Consider the following 24,441-nt stretch of genomic DNA (forward strand, 5'->3'; position numbering starts at 1 on the left):
AAGATCAAGGCACTGGAAAATTTGAGCCTACTCCTTAAATGACTATCTTTTCACTGTAACCTCACCTGGCTGAAGAGGCAAGGAAGCTCTAATGTCACTTACGAGGTCTCCCCCAACATGACCTAATCACCTCCCAACTGCCCCACTTGCTAACACCATCATCGTGGTGGTCATAATTCCAGCCTATGAATTTAGGGGAACACAAAATTCAAACCATAGCAATCAATGTCCTTAAACTCAAAGCTACGACTCAACTCAAAGAAACCTCCATACTTAAGTTTGATTGGAGGAACGACGAGTCACCACGATTACACATCCGCTGTACCTGACGCTAAATGGTTAATGTGTTGAGATGATTTTGTGCAAATAACAATTCACATATCCCAACACGGCAAGTAAAGTAGAAAAGTTTCAAGAGTGAGAACATGGAGTAAGTATTTCCTAAGGGTTGGTGGGTGATTACCTAATGTTGGAAATTGAGATGAAGGGGGAAAAAGTGATGCAGATCTCAGTTTTGTTTTAAGATGCTTTCTTTATATATGGTTTTTGTCCCCCTGTAAAAAGAAAATAAAGAAAGACAAAAAGAGGAGGAGGAGGCACAAGGGTAGGAAGAAAGGAAAAGGAGGAAATCCGAAATGCAAAAGGGAAGGAGAAGGAAGAAGAAAAGAAAAGGAGGTGGGATGGAAACATCTAATGTTCAGAATTTAGTTAGTTTTATCTTGAAATCTTTATTCCAAAAATAATCTTGTATGGGTCATTAGAGCTGGGTCAATATAACAGTGTCTTCTACTTGTCTTCCTAAGTAAGCTGGGGCAGTGAGGCCAGCAGTTATCAGTGTCCCTCCCTACTTTTTCATCTCCCTTTTGCATAAGTCTAGAAGGAAATAGCCAACACAAATTTAGCCCCTGACTCCCAGTGTAACAGCCGTGGAGGAGAGAGACCAGTGAAAAGCTCGTTCTGCTCCGATGACAAAGTTGGAAGAAATGCAGTAAAAAGTCTGAGCTTGTGACACAAAGGGGTGGACACACTTGGGATTAGCCCCATCCCATAATTTAGCCCAAGACCTTCTCTTATTCCTTTCGCTCTCCCTGGGGCAGGAAAAAAAGGCAACCCTCCTATGCAAATCAGGTTAGAAAAAACATTATCATCACCTCCTCCATAAGCCGCATTTTCCTGGAAGGGAAACAAACCCCATCCGAGAGAGCTGAGAACCAAGCAATGAGGCTCTGACAACCAGGGCCGTCTCTGTTCTTCTGTTCTTGTTTTTTGCTTGTGTGTGTCTTTGTTTTTATCTACTGACCCAATAAATGGCTGGGTATTTTTTTTTCCCTCTAAATGCCCAATGTTAAAGAAGTCTCATTCAGGGGAACCATAACGGTGGTCTTGGGGGGACTGAACAGGCTGTAAATGATTGACACTGTCCAACAAAGCATAATGCCATCTGATGGTGATAGGAGAACACAGACGCCTAATGCCCTGAGAATAAGAGTTAATGAGGAAACCACAGGTGTTCAGGACTGGGCACTCCAGTCACCATCTGCCTCACAACACCTGTGTCAGTAACAAACCCAAGCCACACTTTTCTTTTCCTGCTACTCCATTGGACATCAACCCACCAAAAATGTTCTGTCTCTTTTTAGCCGAAGAAACTGAGGCAAAAGGAGAGTAAATGGCTCTCCCAAAGTCACGTGATAAAGTAATGCAGCCTTAACAAGAAACCAAACATTCCGTCTCCCAGATTGGCGCGCTACCGGAATGCTTGATGAGTTAATGCCTCCCATTGTATCACTGGTTTTAACACCGGGTGGGTTCTGAATATTTTACTTTCTTGCCATTTTGGGGTTATGGTAAAATCCACATCACAGAAAATTTCCCACTCTATCCATTTTTAAATGTACAGTTCAGTGGCGTTAAGTACAGCCACAGGGCTGTGCAACCATCACTGTCACCCACGGAACCAGCTGAAACTCTGTGCCCTTGAAACTGTAACTTCGCATTCTCCTCTCCCTCTGGGCAGTCCTGGCAGCCACTGCTGCGTGTTTTTTTACAGGGAAAAAAAAAAAAAGTTGAGCTCGGTTTACAATCAAAAGTTGTAATTAGATCCAGGAGGGAGAGGGTGGGGGTAGACGTAAATTCGGAACTGACTACATGTAGGAGACAGGAGACCATGACTGGGTGGGTGGGTGGGTGTGTGTGTGTGTGTGTGTGTGTGTGTGTGTGTGTGTGTGTGTCTTTAAAAGATGCTCCACCCCCCAGCCCGCCTCCCCGCAGTTTGCCACTGGGGTTTTGCAGTCTCCTGATTTCCTCTTGCCCCCAAGGAGCCAGCATGGGCAATCTCCTTTGTAGTTTCAGAAGCAAGTCTGTTGCCCTGAAGGTCGCGGTCTGAGCCTCTGAGCCGTGCAGTCTAAAGGTAACCACTTGTTTTTCCTTTCAAAGATCTGCCCCAACGATAGGCTGGAAAGCCTGATTGGTAGGATTCCTTCAGGGGCTCAGCCCAAAGCGCTTCCTCCCATCCCCTCACCAACTTCAAAACCAAAGCTTGCCAAGAACCTCTGGAGGAAAACCTGCTTGATTCCATCATTTCACACAAATGGCTAATCCTGGAGGTGGTGCTGTTTGCAATGGGAATCTGCACAATCACGGGAAACAGAGCGACGGCTCACCGAGTGGAAACTGCGTGAAGAATGGGATCGTGAAAGAAGCCCAGGTAAGAGGCGAGCCCTCCCCCGTACTCGGAAGGACTTGGACATTTCCCTCTTTCTTTCTGATGCTGTTGGGAGCCGCCGGACTGCAAGTCCTTCCTGCGAAGTGTTTTGTGTGTTCTGACACTTGGGCTAATTTCAAAGGCTCGGCTATGAAAAAGTTGAGCTGTGGATTAAGGGGGAGCATATCTGCTCTGTCCAAGAGCGGACACACAGACCCGAGAGCCTTATATGCCCCGAAATACAAACATACCTACTAGTCTTCTGCTTTCTCCGGAGCATCTTAGGGGGCAAAGGGCCGAAGGCTCAGACCCGTCCGCCGAATGTGCATCAAACAGTCACAGCAGGCTGGAGTCCTCGGGCTTGGGCAGGGAAAGAGCAGGGATAGTGAATGTGCTGAGGTGATGTGGTGTGGGCGGCATTTTTTCCCCAGTACATGAGAAATGCCTCTCTGGCTGAAAGGCGAATTCTTTGCGCTGTTTAGGGGAGCATTGTCACGGCTTACAGCTTGATTTGGGGCCAGAGTCCTTCTTTGAAAGGACATCACAGGCATTCCGTTCTGAGACACTTCAGAAAGGGTGGCTTATTGTTCACACTGCACACAGGAACTAAACAGACTTTTCATTGTTTTCCCATTTGATACTTTTTTGTCTTTCTTGGCTCTTGGCTCTGACAGAATGTTTGATGGGGATGTACTGAGGAGGAGGAGGGACTTCGGAAAGGTTGTCAGTGTATTCCAAGAAGGAGCCCCGTGTACCAGGTACCTGGAAAAAGACAGTGCCCTCCTTCTCACATAATGCCCTCTGCTAAAGCCGCACAGGTGAGCTCACCAGCTTCAGGAGCAAATTAGCATAGCCAAACAGGTGGCTTCAGTCTTGGGAAATGAGAAGCTCGGCAGGGAACCCGTGCAGTCCTGTATTACACATCCACCCCCTAGGAACCAGCATCCACCCAGGGAGAAGGTCATACTGTTCTAAGATCACAGGACCGGCAGAGCTAGCTGGGAGCCAGTCCATCACTCAGGGAATTAAATTCGTGCTTCCGGTTGGAAGAGGTGGGTGGAGAGGGGTGCTCTGCAACCTGGGGTGTGTGTGAAAGGCTGTGGTCCCAAAATGTATTCCCCTCTTAACAACAGGCATTACTCTAGGCTTGGACGTGTCCACCAAAAACTCAGGCCTGACCTCTCCCAGCAGTGTCTCTGAAACCTATCACAATATGAAGAGAAACATTCAACTCCTGTCTTCTCCATGAGGACAACCCCAATAATATCCACCATCTATTTGTCAGTAAGTGTTCATTCAGACTGCTAACCACCCAAGAGGCTCCTTGCCCCTGAAATGTTGGGAACACTGGCCACACACCCACTCACCCTCTCGGCCAGTCTGACCCTAAGGCCTCTCATTTGGGCAGAAAGGCCTTCAAAGCCGTCCTTCTGTCTCTTTACTTTATCTTGGTTTTGTAACCACCTTCCAGCGTCTGAGGTTGGAAACTTAGCTCAATGGTTGTGACCACTCCTAAGTCAAGATGAAACTCAAGATCCTAAAGATTCATTACTAAGTACTCCTGTAGGATTGAAAGTACCCTTGGACATCAAGGCCTCTCTTAGGGCAGCAGAAAAGAGGAGGGCTGCTGTTGCCTTTTCCAACAGCTCGCTCTGTAGGGCCATCCAGAACCTGTTGGTTCAGATATATTTAGGTGTTACTAAATTGAAATTGGCTTCCACTGAAAGCCTCAGTTATGACTTGAAAAATGTTTTCCAGAAAGAGTAAACCCTGCTGAGAACTTGGTGCAGGAAGACAGACAAGGGCCTGTTTTGCCCTTGAGGAGGATGCAGTCATCTTTACTCCATGGTCTTCTGTCACTAGTTTTAGCACCTTTTGCTTTGGAGACCTTTCACCAACAGGTCTTAACCAAAACCCTTGCTAGTTGACAAGAGCAATTCATAAAGGCTTACAGATATCCTGGGCCAGTGGTCTTCCCAACACCTTCTGCCAGGCTTAAGGCTCTAGGAAGTAGGATCTAAGATTCGGTCAGCTTCACCCAAAATCCCCTCACACTTTGTCCTGCTTTGCAATCATACACCAATACCTCTGTTCCTTTTATGTGTCACAGGACCCTGTGGGACTCTAAACAAAGGGTTCTTGGTGTAAAAAAAAGAATATGAAAATTACCGTTAGGCACTGTCTCCAGACCCTCCTTCTCTTTGTTCCAATGTAGCCTGGCTTCGACACCCTTGCACTGGAGTCCAGCTCACTAGCCCAATCGCAAGGTTAGCAAGGGGGCAGACTCCTTCTGTCTGGAAAACCTCTAGTTCTTCTCTGGAGTTTTTTGGAGCTTAATCCTATTGCGTGTTGTCGTCTCTTTAAACCCCACATGACCTGAGGATGCACTGATCCTTGGTTTTCATCCCTGATTAAGTCCATTTATTTGTTCACTTGGAGTATGACATCCTGTCTCTTACTTCTGACAGATGGAGCCTCAGTCAGTAACAGAACACTCGTGTCCTAAAGGATTTTTCTCTCTCCTCATGAGCATATCCACATAAATGATGGAAAGGCCCTTAACATCTTAACTCAGACTTGATATTTGCTATTGATTTATTTAATTCCCATAAAATTAATTGGGGATTACTGTTCACATAATTGCTTTTTCACTCCCACTCATTCCTGACCTGGCCATACCTTCGAATTAAGAAAGCCTGAAGCTGGGAGGTAGTCCTAGAGTCTTCATTGTTCTGAATACTGCATCGCCTCCAAGTTATCTTTTCATGGGATGGGGTCTGCATTTTTCCTTTATTACGTTGATCCTATAGGATCAAGGAAAACTGTTGAACTTTTCCCTAATCATTCCTTTCCTAGAAGACAAAAATATCTTGACATTAGAGTTATTCTAATTCACTGAGTTCTTGACCCTGAATGTTGTACTTTACAGAATGAGGTAGAGACAGCCTGAGCGGTAGTCTCTTATTCTACCATCTCTTCGTTCATGCAGTGGTATTTATTAAGAATCTGTTGTCCTTGGGACATATAAAGATGTACAAAAAAGGACCATTTAGCTATTAGGAGAAAGCTTATATTAAAATTGAACAATGAACACACTAAGTTAAATTATGGCACAGGACAAGAGCTGTCACAAAGCAAGTATGATTTAAGGACAGATGAGTGGTACGGATATTAAATACCAGAAGTTCGGAGAGGAGGAAAACAGCATGTATCAATGGTGTGCTACATACCAGGACTCAGCTCAACACTTTACATAGAGATCGCCTAGACCCTCATTACAGCCCCATGAAGTGGTAGCATCGTGCCCAATTTACTGATGAAGAAACATAAGAGATTAAGGAACTTGTGCAGAATTGCAAGCAGCATAGCCAGGAATTGAACCCAAATCCATATTGCTCCAAAGCCATTTCCCTTTCTACTACATTCTAAGATATTCCAGGTTAGGGTGGTCAGTGACAGATTTGTAGAGCGGGGAGAACTCACACTGAATCTGGAGACATTTGAAATGGCAGAGCAAACTGGGAGTTTATCCCTGGAGGCCAAATAAGGAGAAGAAGGGAAAGGAGCCCCAGAGATGAATGTAAGCATTGGTAGATGGAAGGACCAGGGAGCATAGGTCATAAATCTTTCCAGAAAGGAAGGGGGGGGGGAAGCGAAGTCTGTGGCATGACAGAGTGCAGAACATTTGAGAGACTTCTCTCAGTTTGGCGAGGCTTCAGCATAAGAGGGAGTGGGAATGCCATGCCCAGCTGCTGCTCGGTAAATGCTACACGAAGGGGAATGTTCAGGCAGATTCGTGGAAATCCTTCCTAGCTCTATAACCATTGAATATGAGCCTTCTGTTCTCCCCACTTTTTCATATCCTTCTGAAGCCCACAATGTCCTGGTACATCTGCTTTTCTGTTACAGTATAAACTTCTGGACAGTGAGAACTGTGACTTACAGTTTAATTGCACACAGTGGTAGCTGCCTGACAGGCCCTTGTAAATATTCATATCTGCAGGGGCTGTCTAGTCTGCACGCTGATGAAAACAGGTCAATAATCTCACCAGTTATAAGAAGAACTCACATAAACTACAAGTTTTGGCGATCTCTTGCAGTTGCTCTGAATGTTTATCCACTTTCGTCTTCCACAGTCATTCTCTAGTACCTTTTGTTTTTTGGTTCTCATTTCCTTTAACAAATCTTCAATGTGACAAAGTTTCTCTGTGATCTCCTTAAAGAGTCTCATTTTTTCATGGGCTCATCATTCTAAAGCATTCCCGTATGTCAGGTGTTATATCTATTCGGGTGAAAATGTTCTGTCTCCATTTATAGTAGCTCACCAATGTGACAGATAAGTAAATAAATAATTATAATATTTAATGACAAGTTCTATAATAGATATTGCAATTATCTATTGCTGTGTAACAGCTACTCCAACTACCCCCAAATTCAGTAGTTTTAAACAATTGCTGATGATTTCTATGGGCTAGGAATTCAGGCAGCTTGGTAGGGATGGCTGTCAGTGCTCCATATGGTGTTTAATGAGTATCCAATATGGACCCACTGAGACCTTGGTACTGGCTGTTGTCTGGGGAACCTTGTATCTCCTTCACAGGGATACCCTCTCTGTGTGGTCTCTCAGTGTCAACAGAATAGTTCAGGCTTCTTTAAATGAAGTCTGGCTTCCAAGAGAGTAAAAATGGAAACCACACATCCTCTTAAGGCTTAGGCTTACTTCTACCACATTCTGTTGTCAAAGTTAGTCACAAGGCCAACCCAGATGCAAGGGGAAGGGAAATGGGCTCTTCTTCTTGATGGGGCAAGCTTGCAAAGTCACATTACAAAAGGTTGTGAGGGGTTGGAGGAATATTTGTGACCATCATGGGAAACAGTCCATCACAGCAGAGATCTGTGAACCATGTTTAGGAATACAGAGAAAGGGCATCTCACCCAGGATAGGAAGGCAAAGAAGTCACTCTTGGCCTGACTCTTAAAGGCAGGGTAGCCAGGCACACAGTCATGGAAAGGCATTCTAACAGAAGGAAACACTCTTAGAAAGATACAAAACATCAAGACATGATGTGGATAAATGGGACTAAGTTTAGGATGTTTAATGGAGATAATCGGGTAATAAGTCTATAAAAGTAGGTGGGATAAGATCATAAAATACCTTTGTCTTCGTTACCATTCCTCAAAAAACAGACTCAGACATAAGGATTTGAGGTAAGAAATTTATTTGGGAGGTGAACCCAGGAGTTAGGGGAATGGAGAAGTGAGACACAGAAGAAAAGGAAGTCAATACATTTGTGAACAGGTTACCACTGTTGGCAGCTAGTGCTCAGATTTGGAGGGAGGGGGGCAACTTGATGATGGTGTAGAATATGCCTCAAAGTTGTCCCAACTAAGTCACAGGTTAACGAGGTATATGTCAACTAACTCCTGTCCATCACCAGTTGAGGGATTCTCCCGGGAGCATTAACCACAAAGCACTTCTCGCCTGACTACATATGATCAGAGAAAGCCCTCAAACTGACCTACAGGTGCTTGCAGTAAGAAATCATCAGAATCCCAGGGGGTCTGGATAGCAACAAAAGCGTATAGCCATATATATTTGTAATGAGGGAGCTTTGAGAAGAGACTCGGCGTGATCAGATGTGACTTTCTCAGGCTGTGTGGGTTTTATCCCTGGTGACTTTTAGAACATGCCATTATGGATTATCTTTGGCCTAATGGGCTAGCCGTCATGGACGACTAGCTTATGGTATTGAGCATGATACAGAACCTCCTACTATAGCTGGCAAGGGAGAAGACAAAAGGAGCATGTCAGGGTTGAATATCACTGCCGCGATTTTCTCCCTTTGCACTCAAAGAAAGTGAAAAAGTAGAAACCATGAAGAAAAATTTAGTGAATTTTATCTACATAAAAAATCTAGGGGCGCCTGGGTGGCACAGCGGTTAAGCGTCTGCCTTCGGCTCAGGGCGTGATCCCGGCGTTATGGGATCGAGCCCCACATCAGGCTCCTCCGCTATGAGCCTGCTTCTTCCTCTCCCACTCCCCCTGCTTGTGTTCCCTCTCTCGCTGGCTGTCTCTCTCTCTGTCGAATAAATAAATAAAATCTTCAAAAATAAATAAATAAACAAACAAACAAACAAACAAACAAATAAATAAATAAATATCTAAAACTCTGTATGGGATAAAACATAAAGAGCAATGAATAAAAATCAATTGGAAACTGTAATTTTAAGTAAAAGCTCCATTTACACTAGCATCAGAAATATGTTGTACTTGGGAATAAAAGGAAGAAGTGAAAATCAATTTGAAGAGAAAACCAATTTTGAAGAGCAGCATTTAAATGCTGCTGAGGGACATTAAAGAAAAGTGGAATAATTGGAAAGGCATACAATCTTCAAGGATAGGAAGACTCGAGATGAAAACTATGTTAATTCTACCTAAGTTAATCCATAAATTTCATGTGAGCCCAATAAATGAGACAACATCATTTTTTTTGTGTAGAAACTATAATCTAATAATCAGGAGCCATAAAAGAAGACGTTGAAAATTTGATGACATAAAAATCAAATATTTCTCTCTGCCATGACAACAAAACAAAAATAGCACCATAAAATAATCAGAAGGTAAATCACAGACTGGGGAAAATATTTGCAATTCATATCACAAAATGCAATTTCTTAATATATAAAAAACTTTTAGAAACCAATACAGAAAAATGTATAAAACCAAAGCATCAATAATAATAGTAAGGCCAATAAGTAATTGCTCCCTGCCAGGTCTTTTTATAATATTTGCCTCATTTAATTCTCATAACAATACTGCCAAATGGATATTATGAGCCATGTTTATATAGATGAGGAAATTGAGGTTCTGAGAATATAGGTAACTTCCCAAGGTCACACAGCTAGAAGAAAACTGGGACATAAACGCTAGATCATTAGATCATACCCCCTAGCCAATTTCTTTTTACTCCAACATGTTGCCCTGGACCCAAGAGTATTATCTACTTCCGACTAAAATAAGCCTGGAAACCTTTACTTTAAGAACAGAAAATAATTCCAGTTGCCTAAGTTATCAAAGAAAAGAAACAGGCTTATGCTTTCATTGTGACTACAAATAGTCTAGAATATCATGCTCCCACTCCTAATACACGTTGGCCTATAGGTGAGAACCTTGGGAGGTAACCAAGAAAATAATAATTATGATAATCCCCAATACGTATTGAGTCTTTCTAAATGCCAGGCATTCTAAGTGCTTTGGATTCATCATCTCATGACATTCCCCTGAGGTAGATACTATTATTATCAGACCCATTTTATTTTATTTTTTAAAATTTTATTTATTTATTTATTTATTTTGAGAGAGAGAGAAAGCATGTGGGGGTGGGAGGGGTGGGGAAGGGCAGAGGGGGAAGGAGAGGGACAAGCAGACTCTGCTCTGAGCCTGGAGGGGAAGAGGACTCCAACCCATGACCCTGAGATCAAGATCTGAGCTGAGATCAAGAGTCAGATGCTTAAGTGACTGAGCCAGCCAGGTGCCCCTATCAGACCCATTTTAGAGGTCTGATAGAGGAAACAAAGTTTCAGTAAGTTAACCATGGTCCTCAGCTCACAAATATCAACTCTGGGTTTGGAAACTAGGTTTGTCTAATTCTAGAACCCAGGTCCTTAGTCTACACTGGTACTCTAACCACAAGAGATTAAGGGGCAAACTGAATTCAGCCTTGAAGGGCAGAGTCAGTGTGGGTTAAATGTACTGTGGATTGTTTTGCTTGCTTTCTTTATTGTTCTTAATGAAAATTTAGCTTAGCACCAAACTGTCACATACCAGAGCTTTCAATATGCAACATTGTCTGCTCATGGACAAACTACATCAATGTGCTGGCCACCCCCACCCCATTTTTCACTTCAAACAACTCTGAATTTAAAGAAAATCGACCCATGTAACTCTAAGTCATATGGACTCAGACTGAGCCCCAGATGGAGCTCTGGAGATAATTTAGTTTTCAGAAGCTTCTCTAAGGGCACATGGCCACCCTGAATAGGCAGTTAACTTGGCCCAGGATTTCCTGGTAATAGTGACATCTTGGACATGTGATGTGATAGATGGAGGATTCTTGCAAATTCACTGAGAGATGGAATCTATTTCATTCCCTTTGAATCTGGGCTGAACTTAATGACTTACTTGGCCAACAGCGTGAGGCAGAGGGGATAATCTGGAACTTCTGAGACTAAGTTACAGGAAGCCTTGTGGCTTGAAGCCAGGCCTCTTAGAACACTCACTCTTGGAACCCAGCCATCATGCTTGGAGAAAACCCAAGTAGTCTCAAAGAGAAGCCCAAGTAGAGCGAAACCAAGTGTCCTTGCTGATAAGATGCCGCACCCGTGTAGACAGCGTGGGTAAGCTACCTTGGAGTAGGTCCTCCAGCCCCGGTGTCTACCTGCTCCCATTGATACTTCACACAGTATAGATGCGCTGTCCCCGCTGAGCCCTGCTCGAGTTATAGATTCCTGAGCAAACAAATGATGTTTTAGCTGTGGCGATGGCTTGTTAAGTTGTGGTAGATAAATGAGCACGCGGATATTCTATTTCCTTAAAATGCCTAGGAAACTCACTCTGCAATCTCACTTAATAACCATTTTTAGCACTGGCATTTGCATCTTGAGGGAAGAGTTTGTGTGGGCCATCCATTTGCATTTAATCGGTGGCAAAGATGTCTTTCTCGAAGCTGTACACTTGTGTTTCGTTTTGCTTGTGTTTCGAAATAATGACTGTATGCTTTAAGATGAGTGTCTGGCGGGTATATCCAAATACCAGATACAATAAACTCAAGTATCACCAGTGCAAAAACACAATCATTTAAACGCTATCAAGTCTGATGTGTAATTATTCAACCTGAGGAGGCTGTAATTTACTGCATTATCTATGAAGAAAGAGCTGACTCAGGAATGTGTGTGTGTTCAGGTGCAGATGTTTTTATTAATTAAAAGAATACATGTTTTTAATTAAATATATTTAATATCTGCCAATTAAATACTAATTTTATCTATTTGTTAAAATTTCCTTGAACAACTTTCCCTTTGGAAATACTGCCAGAGATAGATTGATATTAACCTAATTACTTGCGAGAGATCAACTACATTTAGTTTTAAATACACTTAATCTTATTACTAAGTATTGTCACATTTGTCTCAATTGGCCTGAACTAATGTAATTTTTCTGGAATTCTGAAGTATAGCAACCTATAAATTCATGTGAGAACGAGCTGTTGCTGCCAAATTAGAAACAGGTTAGATTAACCATTTAAACAACAACAACAACACTGTAAGCATAACTCTGAGAAGTATTCAGAATCACTCTCCACAATCTACTTTCTCCATCACACTGCCAGTCTGAATATTGCTGCCTCAAGAGTTTTACCATATTGGTTGACAGACTGTGTGATTTTCAAAAGAAGCTGGAAATCCGCACGGGGTGGGAAAGGTGCCAGGGAGAAAAACACCTGATTTTTAAGTATTGGCATCTAATCTTTATAAATTCAAATAGTGTGGATTTCAAGGAAACGTTGCTACCAGCCACAAATCTGTACCCTTCAAGTTATAAGCAAATCGGATGAGAAAATTAAGCGGTCATTAATTGAATACTCCTTTCTCATATATATTAGGGAAAATGGCTCTTCTTAATTTAGACTTTATATATATATATTTTTTAAAGATTTTATTTATTTATTTGACAGAGAGAGAGAGAGACAGCCAGCGAGAGAGGGAACATAAGCAGGGGGAGTGGGAGAGGAAGAAGCAGGCTCCCAGCGGAGCAGGGAGCCTGATGTGGGGCTCGATCCCAGGACCCTGGGATCATGCCCGGAGCCGAAGGCAGACGCTTAACAACTGAGCCACCCAGGCGCCCCTAGACTTTATATTTTTAAAAGCAATAGAGGAGTCTCACATCTTCATTTTCCTGAGTTGTTATATCAACATTTGATCCTGGGATATGCAAGTTTGAGGAACAGTTATGACCAACCACACATACTTGATTTCCCTGACCAAATATTGGGTCCCACTTATCGAAATGTCTGAGAAGTGACAATATTCTACTGGTCAAATCTCATCATTAAAGCTTCATAGGAAGTGATCGACAGACCTTTTGTTAGATAATGCAATCATAAGGCCTGGTCATGTTATTGTTCTCTGTATATGCTCTACCTGGGCCTTTAAAAGTTGCCTAAGAAAAAGGCCATGTGCCAGTCATGCTTATCCTCATAACTACAAGTTACCTGACTGTTCTTTCTCTGCCCTGTGGGGCTTAGCCTCTTGGAAGTCAAAGATCCTCTATGAAGCTGATAGATGCTCCCTATGGAAAGATGAATACGTCCATAATCACAAAGCTTTCCAAGCAGAGACTCATGCCTTCCCTGACTTTCTCAGATCCCCAGGTTAAGAACCTCAGCCCTGGAGTGCCTTCATTAATTAGGCTGCATCTGTTCTCACAACCCAACCAGAAAAACCAGCCAATCAACCTCTCCAGAGAAGATAGGGTAAGGGGTTCACAAGTTGATTCACGAAAGAGAGAACAACACGCTTAACCCAAAGCCATCACGTGACAAGCCCCATGTGTGTAATTTATTTGTTTAGAAAATTTATGTTCGAATTTGCCTTCTAAAACATTACAATGGATTTGTATTTCTTTTAGTGTAAAACTACTTTTACATCCTCCACTTGAGTAAAACTGAACTCAAAGTCAAAAAGGTATTTTCTTTTCTGGTGGCTTTTCACACACCAGCACCCCTCAGGATTTCCCAGGAAATCACTTAAGGAGGAATGGACAGCAGGAAGACCAATATTCAACATCCCGTAGAACTGGGTTTGAGTCCCAGCTCTGCGCCTTACTAGCCCTGCCACACTGGGCAGGTAACTTCGTGTCTCTGATCCATACCCCACAAGGCAATGGTGAAGGTTAAATGGGATAGTATGTAAGGTTCCCCGTAACTATCAGATATGTAGTAGATACTCCGTAAATGGTAGCTATTATCTGTTAAAGTCAGCCTAAAGCCATCTCTTTCTCCCCTACTGCTATTATAAGAGTGTTCAGTACAAAGCCTGGTATATATAATAGGTGCCCAATAAATGATAGTCTTAAACCCTCAAATTCCATCATCCAATGGTACCTTCTCAGACCTCATTTTACTTGACCTGTCAGAAGCCTCTGACACAAGTAATCACCCCCTCCTCTTTAAATCACGTTCTTCTCTTGGCTTCTAGGATACAACACTCCTATATCATTAGCTAGTCTTTTATAGTTTCCATTCCTGGTTTCTCTTCATCTCTTTGACCTTTAAGCAATGGAGCGACCCAAGCCTCAGTCCTTGCACCTCTTGTCTTTTCTGTGTTTCTTTCATGATGATCTGATCTTGTCTCCTCACTGTGTGTGTGTGTGTGTGTGTGTGTGTGTGTGTGTGTGTCTATGTGTGCGTGTGTGTCTGTGTCATTTCCAACTACCTGCTTTCCATTTGGGTAATCAAAAGGCAACTCCAACTTACCATGTCCAAAACTGAGCTCCTGAGACTCCCACCCTCCACCTTCAAACCTGCTCCCTTATAGTCTTTCCTGTTCCAGGAAATGGCAACTCTGTCCTTCCAGTGGCTCAAATCAAAACTCAAGCATCATTCATGATTTTCTCTCTCATTTGACATTCAATCAGTCAGCAAGTTCATGATCCTGCTTCCACAGTATATCCAGAATCTACTTGTCACCTCCCCACAGCAACTGCCCTGGTCTCAGCCACCATTACCTCTCACCTAGATTGTTACAGGAAGCTCATCTCTTGTCTCTGTGTTCCAGTGACCTATTGCTGGCATAACCAACCATCCCAACACATAGTGGCATTAAACAATAATCATTTTATTATGCTCATAGATTCTGCTGGTCAGGAATTCAGAAAAGACATACCACGACAGCTCTTTTTGTGTCCCATGATATCTGGGGCCTCAGCTGGGAGGACTCTATTGGCTAGATCTGGAACAGCCGGGCCAGAAGGATCTGTCTCCAAGATGGCTTCCTCACTCCTATGTCTGGCATCAGGGCTGGAACAGCTGAAAGAAAAGACAAGTAGGAATTACCAATGTGGCCTCTCTGGCAGGAGGACTTTAAGAGTGTTTTCTAGTAAATGGAGTAGAAATCTCATGGCCTTCTGTGACCTAGCCTCAGAGGTCAGCTTCACTTCTACCCTAATCTATAGGTTGAAGTAGTGACAAGCAAGCCCACATGGTTCAAGGGGAAGGGACCTTTTCCCACTCCAACTTCTTAATTGGAAGAATATCAAAGAATTCATAGACAAATTTTATTTTATTTATTTTTTAAAATATTTTATTTATTTATTTGAGAGAGAGAAAGAAAACACAAGCAGGGAGGAGCAGAGAGAGAAGCAGGCTCCCGGCTGAGCAGGGAGCCCAATGTGGGACTCGATCCCAGAACGCTGGGATCATAACCTGAGCCGAAGGCAGACGCTTAATGACTGAGCCACCCAGGCGCCCCCATACACAAATTTTAAAACCACCATATTCTGCTTCTACCTCTGCCTTCCCTTCCACCAGCACCAGCAAGACTGTTTTCAACAGAACAGCCAGAGGGATCTTGTTGAAATGGAATCCAGAGATGTCACTCTTCAGCCCAAATCCTTCCCATGGCTCCCATTTTACTCAAAAGACAAAATCCTGAATGATGGCCTAGTAAGGCCTCATGGCTTGGTCCTCTTCAACTCACTCCCTACTCTTTTTCCCAGTACTTAATCTATTCCAGCCACACTAGAGCAAGCAGGCCATACATTCTCCCATCTGGGGGCATTCACACTTCCTCTCCTGTATGCACTTCCCAGATGTCCACATGCCTTCACCCTCCCTACCTTCAAGTCCTCACTCAAATGTTATCTTCTCTGTGAGATATAAGCTCACGACCCTATCTAAAATTGCAAACCTTTTCACCCCCTCCCTTCCCTTCCTGATTGTTCTCATTAGTCCTTAACACTGTATATACGCGCCCACACACTAATTGATTTCCAATCTCTCGTCTGCTTCATCCTCTGGAATTTAAGCACCATGTGGGTAGGGATTTTTGTCTTCTTTACAGCTGAATCCCCATCACCTAGACCAGAGCCTGTACATAGTAGGTGCTCAATAATATTTGTGGGATGAATAAAGACCACCTATTTTTGTTAATCTATTATTTGTAAGAACTCTCATTTCAGCTTATTTTGTTTGCTATTTAAATTGCTATTTGCTTTCCACATGCCTAATTCTTTAAAATATGGGGAAAGCCCCACTTCATGTGATATACAGGCTTCTTTGTAAATTTCAAAGTATAAAACCTCTTATTGATTAATTTACAGGTCACCTAACCTTTGTTGGAGAACATGGCTACTATTCACTGTCCTCTTTTTAAAAATCACCAAATCACAAGATGATTTTGTATGACCAGGGAGCTATATGCGTTTATACTGATATCCAGATATTATATATACTCTAGGCCTGGGGTCAGGGAGCATGATTTAAGCAAGTGGAACTTTTTGAAGGAAATGAAAACAGAAATTAAATATCACTGACCCATCCTGATGATTGCTACCTCTTAGTAGGAGATGAAATATAACTGGATTAGAGAGAAAATGACAAATACCTTAGGGTATATAAGTCTGTCATCTGGTTTTAATACAGCTCTGCATTCTTAGGGTCGAATGTCCAAATTAAGTCGGTACAATCTGTTCTCCTTCCAATGTCTCTGTATATAAGATGATTTTTAAAATATCATTTAACAAACATTTATATCACACTACATCCTAACAACCTTACAAATACTACTAACTCACTTGTTCCTCACAACAACTTTATGAGTTTGATACTCTTACTCTATCCCATTTCTTAGATGAGTCAACTGATCATACAAAAATTAAGTAAATTTGCCTAAGCTTAAACCTCTGGTAGTACTGCAGGCTGGCCCCAAGTTCTGTGTTTTTATCCCTAGGGAAAAAAAAATGCCTTTTCCTCAAACATCTGATTGTGAATATGTGCAAAATCTCATAAAAATTAAAGGAGTTCTACAGTAAATATTCATATACCTACCGCCTAGACTCTCCAGTTAACCTTTTATTATATTTGTTTTATTGCATGTCTATCCACCTATCAATCCTTATGTTTTATACATTCCAAAGAAAGTTGTAGAATCAGTAACACTTCACCCCAAATCCTCCTGCATGCACATTGTGTGGCTTCAATACTCATCTCCAGTTCTTTTCTTTCCCCTTTTTTTGAGAGAAAATCTACATATAATGAAATGCACAAATCTGAATTACACTACTCAGTGAATTTTGACCTACATTGCCTTTTCATTGTTCTTATTGGGAAAAGTTTCATATATAGTTTTGGCTGTGGAAAGATGTTATAAAACTGTCCACTTAGCATTGGAGAGTTTAATCTCTGGACAAAATGTAACCAAACAAAATGAGAGTTCATCCACCCAGTGTGCAGCAAGCCAAGAAAAACTGACACGGAGCTTTGGCTGTGAAGGAAGATGGGCTATTTATTGGGTGGTGTCACCCAGGAGAACAGGGAGCTAATGCTCAAAACTCCCGAACTCCCCAATGGTGCACAAGTCAGGGTTTTTAAGGACAAAGTTGGGGGCAGGGGTCTTCTGAGAAAGTGGACACTATTGATCGGAGGCCCATGAAGTCATGTTAATAGATGTTACCTAGCTGCTTATGGTACCCCTCTGTCTGGTCCCACAGAGGTCTATTGCCTCTCGAAAGACTTGGAATCCGAAAAATCCCTTTGTTCTTCATGTTGGATATTCCATTAGGTACATCTGGTGCCTGTTTGTTCAGGATAATGCTGGCTGTGTGTGCCCAAACTACTTGTACATGCATAAGCTAGTGAGGTTGCATTTCTGTATGTTAATTTGAATGACAAAGAAGCATTCCTATCTCTTGAGCCTGGGTCTACATGTCTCCTGGTTGGGTCCATTCATGTCTGGGAACGATATCACCCCTATGTTCCTTCTTGCATTTGAGCTAGCAAGATGGATGCTGGCTTCAAAAAGAAGCAAGTAATGTGTAAATTGGCATCTTGTGAGGTAAAGGAAGGGCTCAGCAGAAGGCTTGTCTAGAGAAATTCCCCCATTGTACACATAGAATTCCAAAGGGATCAAGAGCCCTTTTCCTTTTTTGACCCTAGTATAATCCATCTGGCAGAAAGGGAATTTAGTTTAGAAATTCCTACGATTCCACTCCATCCCTTGTCTTCTTACAGATGGAGGAATGAAGGTCAACAAAGCCAAGTGATTACCTCCAAGATCACACCAGTGTGAGGACCCCCTCCCCAGCCACACACTGTTAAAGCAAATAGCTAGGGACCACAGTATTTGAAGACTCACAGTGATATCTGTTATTTCAAATTCGTTAGCTTCCCCTTTCAGAATTAATTTCTCAAAATTGCATTTGTCTCGTGTAAGAAGTAAAGGCATCTCCTCTCCTATTTCCCAAAATAAAAGCCACACGTGGAAATCCTTTTGTGTGTGTGTGTACCTGAGAACAGCATGTCAGAGAAATCAATATTAATTAGAGTGAATGATTGCTACCATGTGTGGTTATGGTTTTTGAGGTAGTATTGTTAATCCTCACAATGGGTTTTCGAATTTCACACGTAAGGATTCAAGGTTTGAAGAGGTCAGACAATCACTCATGCGACTGGTAAGTAGTGGAACCAGGATCATCTGTCTCCTAATGTCACATAACCTGTTGCCACACCCCACAGCCCTGCTGCCCTAATAAGCTGAATCATCACGTAGAGATTGGGAGTAGGGTTTCCCGCTGGCAGTGGGTAGGCTTGAATTCCAGCTTCATGTTGGTAGCTCTGTGGCCTTGATCAAGTGGCATAATCCCTTTGAGCCTCAGTTTCCCCATCTGGAAGTGAGGGCCGGTTTCCCACAGTAGTAAATGGCTTGACTCTTCACTGGTTGCCTTCCCTTCCCTGTCTCATTCCCGCTCTGTACCAGCGCCCCCTAGGGTCACCTTCTAGATAATCAACTTGCATGTGAATCCTTTCCTCAAGGTCTGCTTCTGGGGAACCCAAAATTAAGACAATGATTTCTTAAAAACGTAACCAATTCTTCGCCCTTTTAACCCTCAGGATCAAGTACCCAGATCCTTATAACTGTACAATCAACTTATATCCAGGATCTTGCTAGACACATACATCAATGCTGTGAAGTAGACAGAATGACTGTTATCGGCCCATTTTAGGGATGAAAAAACCAGGGCTTAGAAAAATCATGAGACCAAAGCCACATGGATGATGGGGACAGAGCCAAACAACAGTCTCAGACATTTGGACTCTAAAGTTCAAGGATGCCTCAAAGGACTGGCAGCAGTACACGTTTATCCAGCCCTTATTCAGTGCGTAACTCCATCAAAGTTTCCTAGCAAGAACACATTTGGGAAGTGAAACTAATCAAGGCATTTTTCCTTCCATAGTTTAATTCACAAGAACAAGAGTGTTATTTTTGTTATTGCACTTACTCAGAAGAACCGCTTTAGGGGTCAGTCTTAGTAAATTAAAAAATAAAAATCCACGAGATTCTAAAAGCCTTGTAAATGTTAATTTCTGCCCTAGCTCTCCACAGTCAGGCAGCAAAGTGATTTCAATGGTACGTCAGATAGCACAACTTCCTATAAATCTTTCTTCTAAAATCATTTACCTTTGTCTTCTGTTATATAGCATATGTATTCCTCAAAATACCTTTTCCTGAGCCCTTTATCAACCTCTAGTTCATTTTCAAACACTTAACATCATGAACGCTTGCTTCCAGTCAGTTCACTTCTTGGTTCCTTTTCTGAGTTTGCCCAAGGCAATGACATTGATGACAGGGTAGGAGCTCTGGGGTTCTTGCAACGTAGCACGTTTCTCAGTTACCTACTTGATCATTATTCCTAAAGAAACTAGGCTGCAGATCGTCTCAAACACTTGAATAATAATGGCAGAACTGATCTCAAAATCTCAGAGAAGCACGTTATCTCATTTTCTAGATCTTATTGACACATTTCTCAATAGGCAACTGAGACTTGAATAGGTGTCATCACTTGCCCAAGACCTCAAAATGCCCAATCCAGAGCAAGACACACCTCTGTCCACTGCCAGTTTCTAGCACCCCTACACAACACTGCCTTTCACATCATAGAACCAAAACAAATCCCATAGGAGCTCTTGGCACGAACATTTTTTGCCAACTCATGCAAATAATTTGGGGCACTGGGAAAAATCCCACAACTGACTTACCTCAGGATTTGGTTTGTTAGTTATGCAAAAGGGGCTGGCATTTTCTTTAAAGGGCCATGCTTGCCACTGGCCAGTTCTTTTTTCTTTTTAAGTAAACTCTATGCCCAACGTAGAGTTCAAACTCATGAACCCCGAGATTAATCGCATGCTCTACTTACTGAGCCAACCAGGTGCCCCACCACTGACAAGTTCTTAGCAAGACCACTGATTCAGGTGCCTACAGACTGAAAACAGAAGTACTCCACCTGGTGGCCTGAGAAAACGACTCAAAGTCTGAAAAAAACAGGTCATGGAAAATAGGGTTTTTTCATTGTTGTTAAGTGTAATGAATCTTTACGCCAGACAACGCAGGCCTTGTACCCATTCATTACCTAGGGCTCAGAAACTATGATGGCTAAAAATGCCTCAATCTAATTATTTGATTGATATAGAGGTACAGATAAAAACTAGTCAAGATTAGCCTTGTTCTTGGAGAAGTTACTTTTTTCTACATTATATGTCACATGATACGAAAAATTAATCAGATAATTACAGATATGACCATGGATATTTTCAGATTTTTTGGAAGCAAAGAAATAAATTGTTATGGTATCATATTCTTGGTGAATGGGTTGTTTGGAGACAGTATACTTATTTTTCCAAGGAGAAAAAGGTTTTTGTGGAAAATAAAATACTATGTGCTGCCTTCCAAAGAAACAAAAGATTTCAGCCAGGAAATGTTTATCTCTTTAAGGACACATTCGGGGGTGCCTGGGTGGCTCAGTCTGTTAAGCCTCCGACTATTGATTTTGGCACAGGTCATGATTGCAGGGTCATGGGATCGAGCCCTGAGTTGGGCTCCATACTGGGCACGGAGCTGCTTACGATTTTCTCTCTCCCTCTCCGTCTGCCCCTGCCCATCCCCCCATCTGTTGGGCACACAAGCGCTCACTCTCTCAAAAAAAAAACAAAAACAAAAACAAAAAAAACAAAGACACGTTCTGTCTTCAAGGCAGGCAAAAGATGAACCAGGTTATAGGTTCCTAAGCTGCTCTTGACATGCATACAGTGTGTGTGGTTTTATCGGATGACAGGCAGAGAAAGGGAGGAGAAAATCAAGGAGAATAGATATGTGCAACCGTGAACCAAATACTAGTGAACACATAGAGAAGAAACAGCAACGGGATCCCTGGCAAGTTTCTCTCTTTCTAGGTAGCAGGGCCTTCTGCTTCTTCATGTTGCTGAAAGTCAGGCACTGTTTGGCCTAGCTTCACAGAACAGGAAGTTTTGGGTGCGGCCCAAGTCCGTAGTTCAGCATCACTGAGGTGCAAGAAAAAAAATAGATTCAGTTTGATTCAAAGAGAAAAACCATTGTTTGTAATCCAAGTTCAGTCCACCGAGCTCAGCCAAATGACTCCCAGAACCACATTTTGTGGACTTCCAAAAGCCGCACCCTTGTTATAACTCACCTATGAGTCACTGGCTGCCTGGTGTGGCAAAGCAATACCACAGCGCACACCTCACCTGGTGTCAAAGCACGCCTCTGTTGTTGGTTCATTCCCGTGCAGTTTTAGAGCTTCCTTCAGATTTTGGGTTGTAAGGTCAAAATTTCAGAATCACCTGAATAAGTTTGCTTCATTAAATCTTCTTCCACCTTGGATATGAGAAAGACTTCAAAGTTACCAACCATATGGCCCAAATCACTAGGAATCACTGAACGTGGGTGCTCCCAAAGATCTGGTCTTCACCCAGCTTCCGTGGGCCTTTTGGAAACACATATCTGATCACATTCTTAAGCCACAGATTTTCTTAAAGTCATCAGTGGCTACCTTGTCAGGATGAAGGCTGAAATCCTAAACTTGATTTATGAGTTCTGCATAACCTCCCTGGCTATTCATTCATTCATTCATCAAATATTCATTGGATACCTACTACATATCAGCCATCATCCTAGGCGCTGATGCACTAGCAATGGACAGAGTGGATGGAGTTCCCCCACCCCCCAGAAATGATCCTTGACCATGCCTGCCCCCTCACCGTCCATGCCTACCAAACACTGTGCCCTCTTCCCCCCTCCCACAGCTCTTCAGACTCTTCCTTCTGCTGGGAACATTGTGCCTGGTAAACTCCTACTGATTATTCAGGTCTCATTTTAAACACCATCTTCTTTGGGAAAGTCTTTCTTTTTTCCTAAACTAGATCAGATCCCCAACCTGTCTGTCCCACGGCACTCTTATTTATTCATCATTTCCCTTTTTGTAAGTATTTGCTATGCATCTGTATTTCCATCTAGACCAGGGTTTGGCAAAATTTTTCCCTAAAGGGCCAGATAATAAATATTTTTCAGCTCTGTGGGCCATATGGTCTCTGTCACAACCATTCAATTCTGCCGTTATAGCATGAAAGCAGTCATAGACAATATGTAAACAAATGCGTGTAGCTGTAGTCCAATAAAACTTTATTTTTAAAAGCAAGTGGTGGGCCTCATCTGGCCTATAGGCCACAGTTGGCTGACCTCTGAACAACAGAATTTCCTGTGGAAATGGAAATGGAAATATTGTATATCTGCTCCCTTCCATAAGGAAGCCACCAGCCACATGTGGTTATCGAACACTTGAAATGTGGCTAGTGTAACTGAGGGTCTAAGTCTCTAAATTTATTTAATTGTAACTATTTAACTTTAAATGTAAATAGTCACATGTGGCCGGTGATTATTTTATTGGGTAGCACACACGCAGGCCATGAGGTCAGAGGCAGTGACCCCCTTGGTCACCACCATGTCACTTGGACCTAGCACAGCAGCTGGCACAGGGTAGGTACTCAATATTTATTTGCTGAATGAATGGCTGAACAAATGTATGAGGATGGGATGACTTATCAGACTTCCTATTTGCTTTTTACCACTGCTATACACTTGATGAGATGTTGCCACTGAATACTTCTTACTCTCTAGTCCTGAAATATTATATTTTTGTGTGTCTATTTTATCTCCCAATTAGCTCATAAGCTCTATGAAGATGAGGCTATACTATAAGAGAGACTCCCTGAATGATTCTCACAGTGCCCAGTATAGGTAGATGCCCATGGTAGCCAGCCTTCCCACAGAGTGTTTGCAGCTATCAGTAGTTACCTGGAAAGGGAAAAGATTCAGCCATATAGCTATTTTATTTTTGAAATATGTTTCCATCTGTCCCAAAGGTCTAAATTCAAGCTTTTCTGCTTGAACTTTGCTATTGTAAAGTTGAGAAATTCAGCTTTGCCCTGACCTGTCCTGCCTGATAACCGTGGGGAAGTTGCTTAATGCCCTAATCTCTCTTATTAAGTAAAGATAATTCTAATTCTATTACAGTCGTCCACCACCTACCTCTTAAGAATATCATGTGACTAAATAAGAACATGGTCATACATCTTTGAGCACCTCAGAGAGAAGCACTCTTCCTACATGGCACATTATAACTGATCAACAAGATAAGAGAGCATAGTGATTCTCAGTGATACTAAATTACTGGAACATTGGTTTTTTTTGGTTTATCAGGATAACTCAATAAAAGCTCTGTGTTCCTCAAGTAAGCCAGCTGGTTGTAAATAATATCAGAAGAATACAATCATTGCAGGGTGGTGTAGGGCGGCCATTTTGTTTGAATTATGTCAAATTGACTTTAGAGCCCCCTCCAGCTGTCATCCCAGGTAAGATCTGAGGATCCTCCAAATCTTTCTGTCCTGTATTCCTCCTGCAGTTCTGATAAAGAAGCATCCCAAGGGAGGCACACCTTTCTTTCACTGCTATCTGACACGGTAAGTCTAGCTTACCTTGCCATAGAAGGCACATTCAATTCCAGTGAGCTCCATACATCTCATCTCCGAATAGGTAACACATAAGGTCTAGCCAGAGGTCCATTCAAGGTTCTGTTTCCACCCAACCACCCAACAAGTGCCCATGCTGGTCCTCCTGTACTAGAAGGCCCTCCTCCCCTCTCCCAGCCTTTTCCCAAGCTTGGCTCTCTCCCTCTCATTCATTCATTCCTACAACAGATATTCATGGGGGACTCTGAAGCAAACATGCCCTTTATTTTGAATCCCTAATTTCCCAATCTGGGTGTATTCTGTGGAAGCCTATGGCTGTCTTCATGGGCTGCCCTGACCTATTAGCTACCTTCTCAGATGGTGAAGAGGAAAGCCAAGACAATGGGAAACAAACTTCACTTCACAAGAACTGAACTTGTTCATCAATAGAAAAAAAAGAAAAGAATTGAAGCAGTTAATATATAAAGATCTTATTCCCTGAAAAAGTTCCATGTTTATAATCTTGTCTCTCTTTCTCTCTGACATCTGTGGTCACTGAAGCCTAAATCATGTAATATCCGTTTTTCTATCAAGCACGGCCCAACATACAGAGATGCTCATTGAATCAAGAATTGAATCTTTGATTCAGTTAATTTTCTGGCA

At 42.4% G+C, this 24,441-nt stretch overlaps 1 protein-coding gene across 1 annotated transcript in view; it reads left to right on the forward strand.

Annotated features, from left to right (window-relative positions):
* Window positions 1-2,294: 2,294 nt before the first annotated feature.
* The window catches only part of SPTLC3 (serine palmitoyltransferase long chain base subunit 3), a 136,994-nt gene continuing 114,847 nt past the window's right edge, over window positions 2,295-24,441 (forward strand). The window contains exon 1 of the mRNA XM_045809157.2: window positions 2,295-2,707. Within this exon, the coding sequence (XP_045665113.1) occupies window positions 2,591-2,707 (117 nt within the window). The 5' untranslated portion in view covers window positions 2,295-2,590. The remainder of the gene's footprint in view (window positions 2,708-24,441) is intronic.

Source organism: Ursus americanus, chromosome 22 (assembly GCF_024610735.1).
Source record: "Ursus americanus isolate L20-20 chromosome 22, mUrsAme1.1.p, whole genome shotgun sequence".
Taxonomy (NCBI): Eukaryota; Metazoa; Chordata; class Mammalia; order Carnivora; family Ursidae; genus Ursus; species Ursus americanus.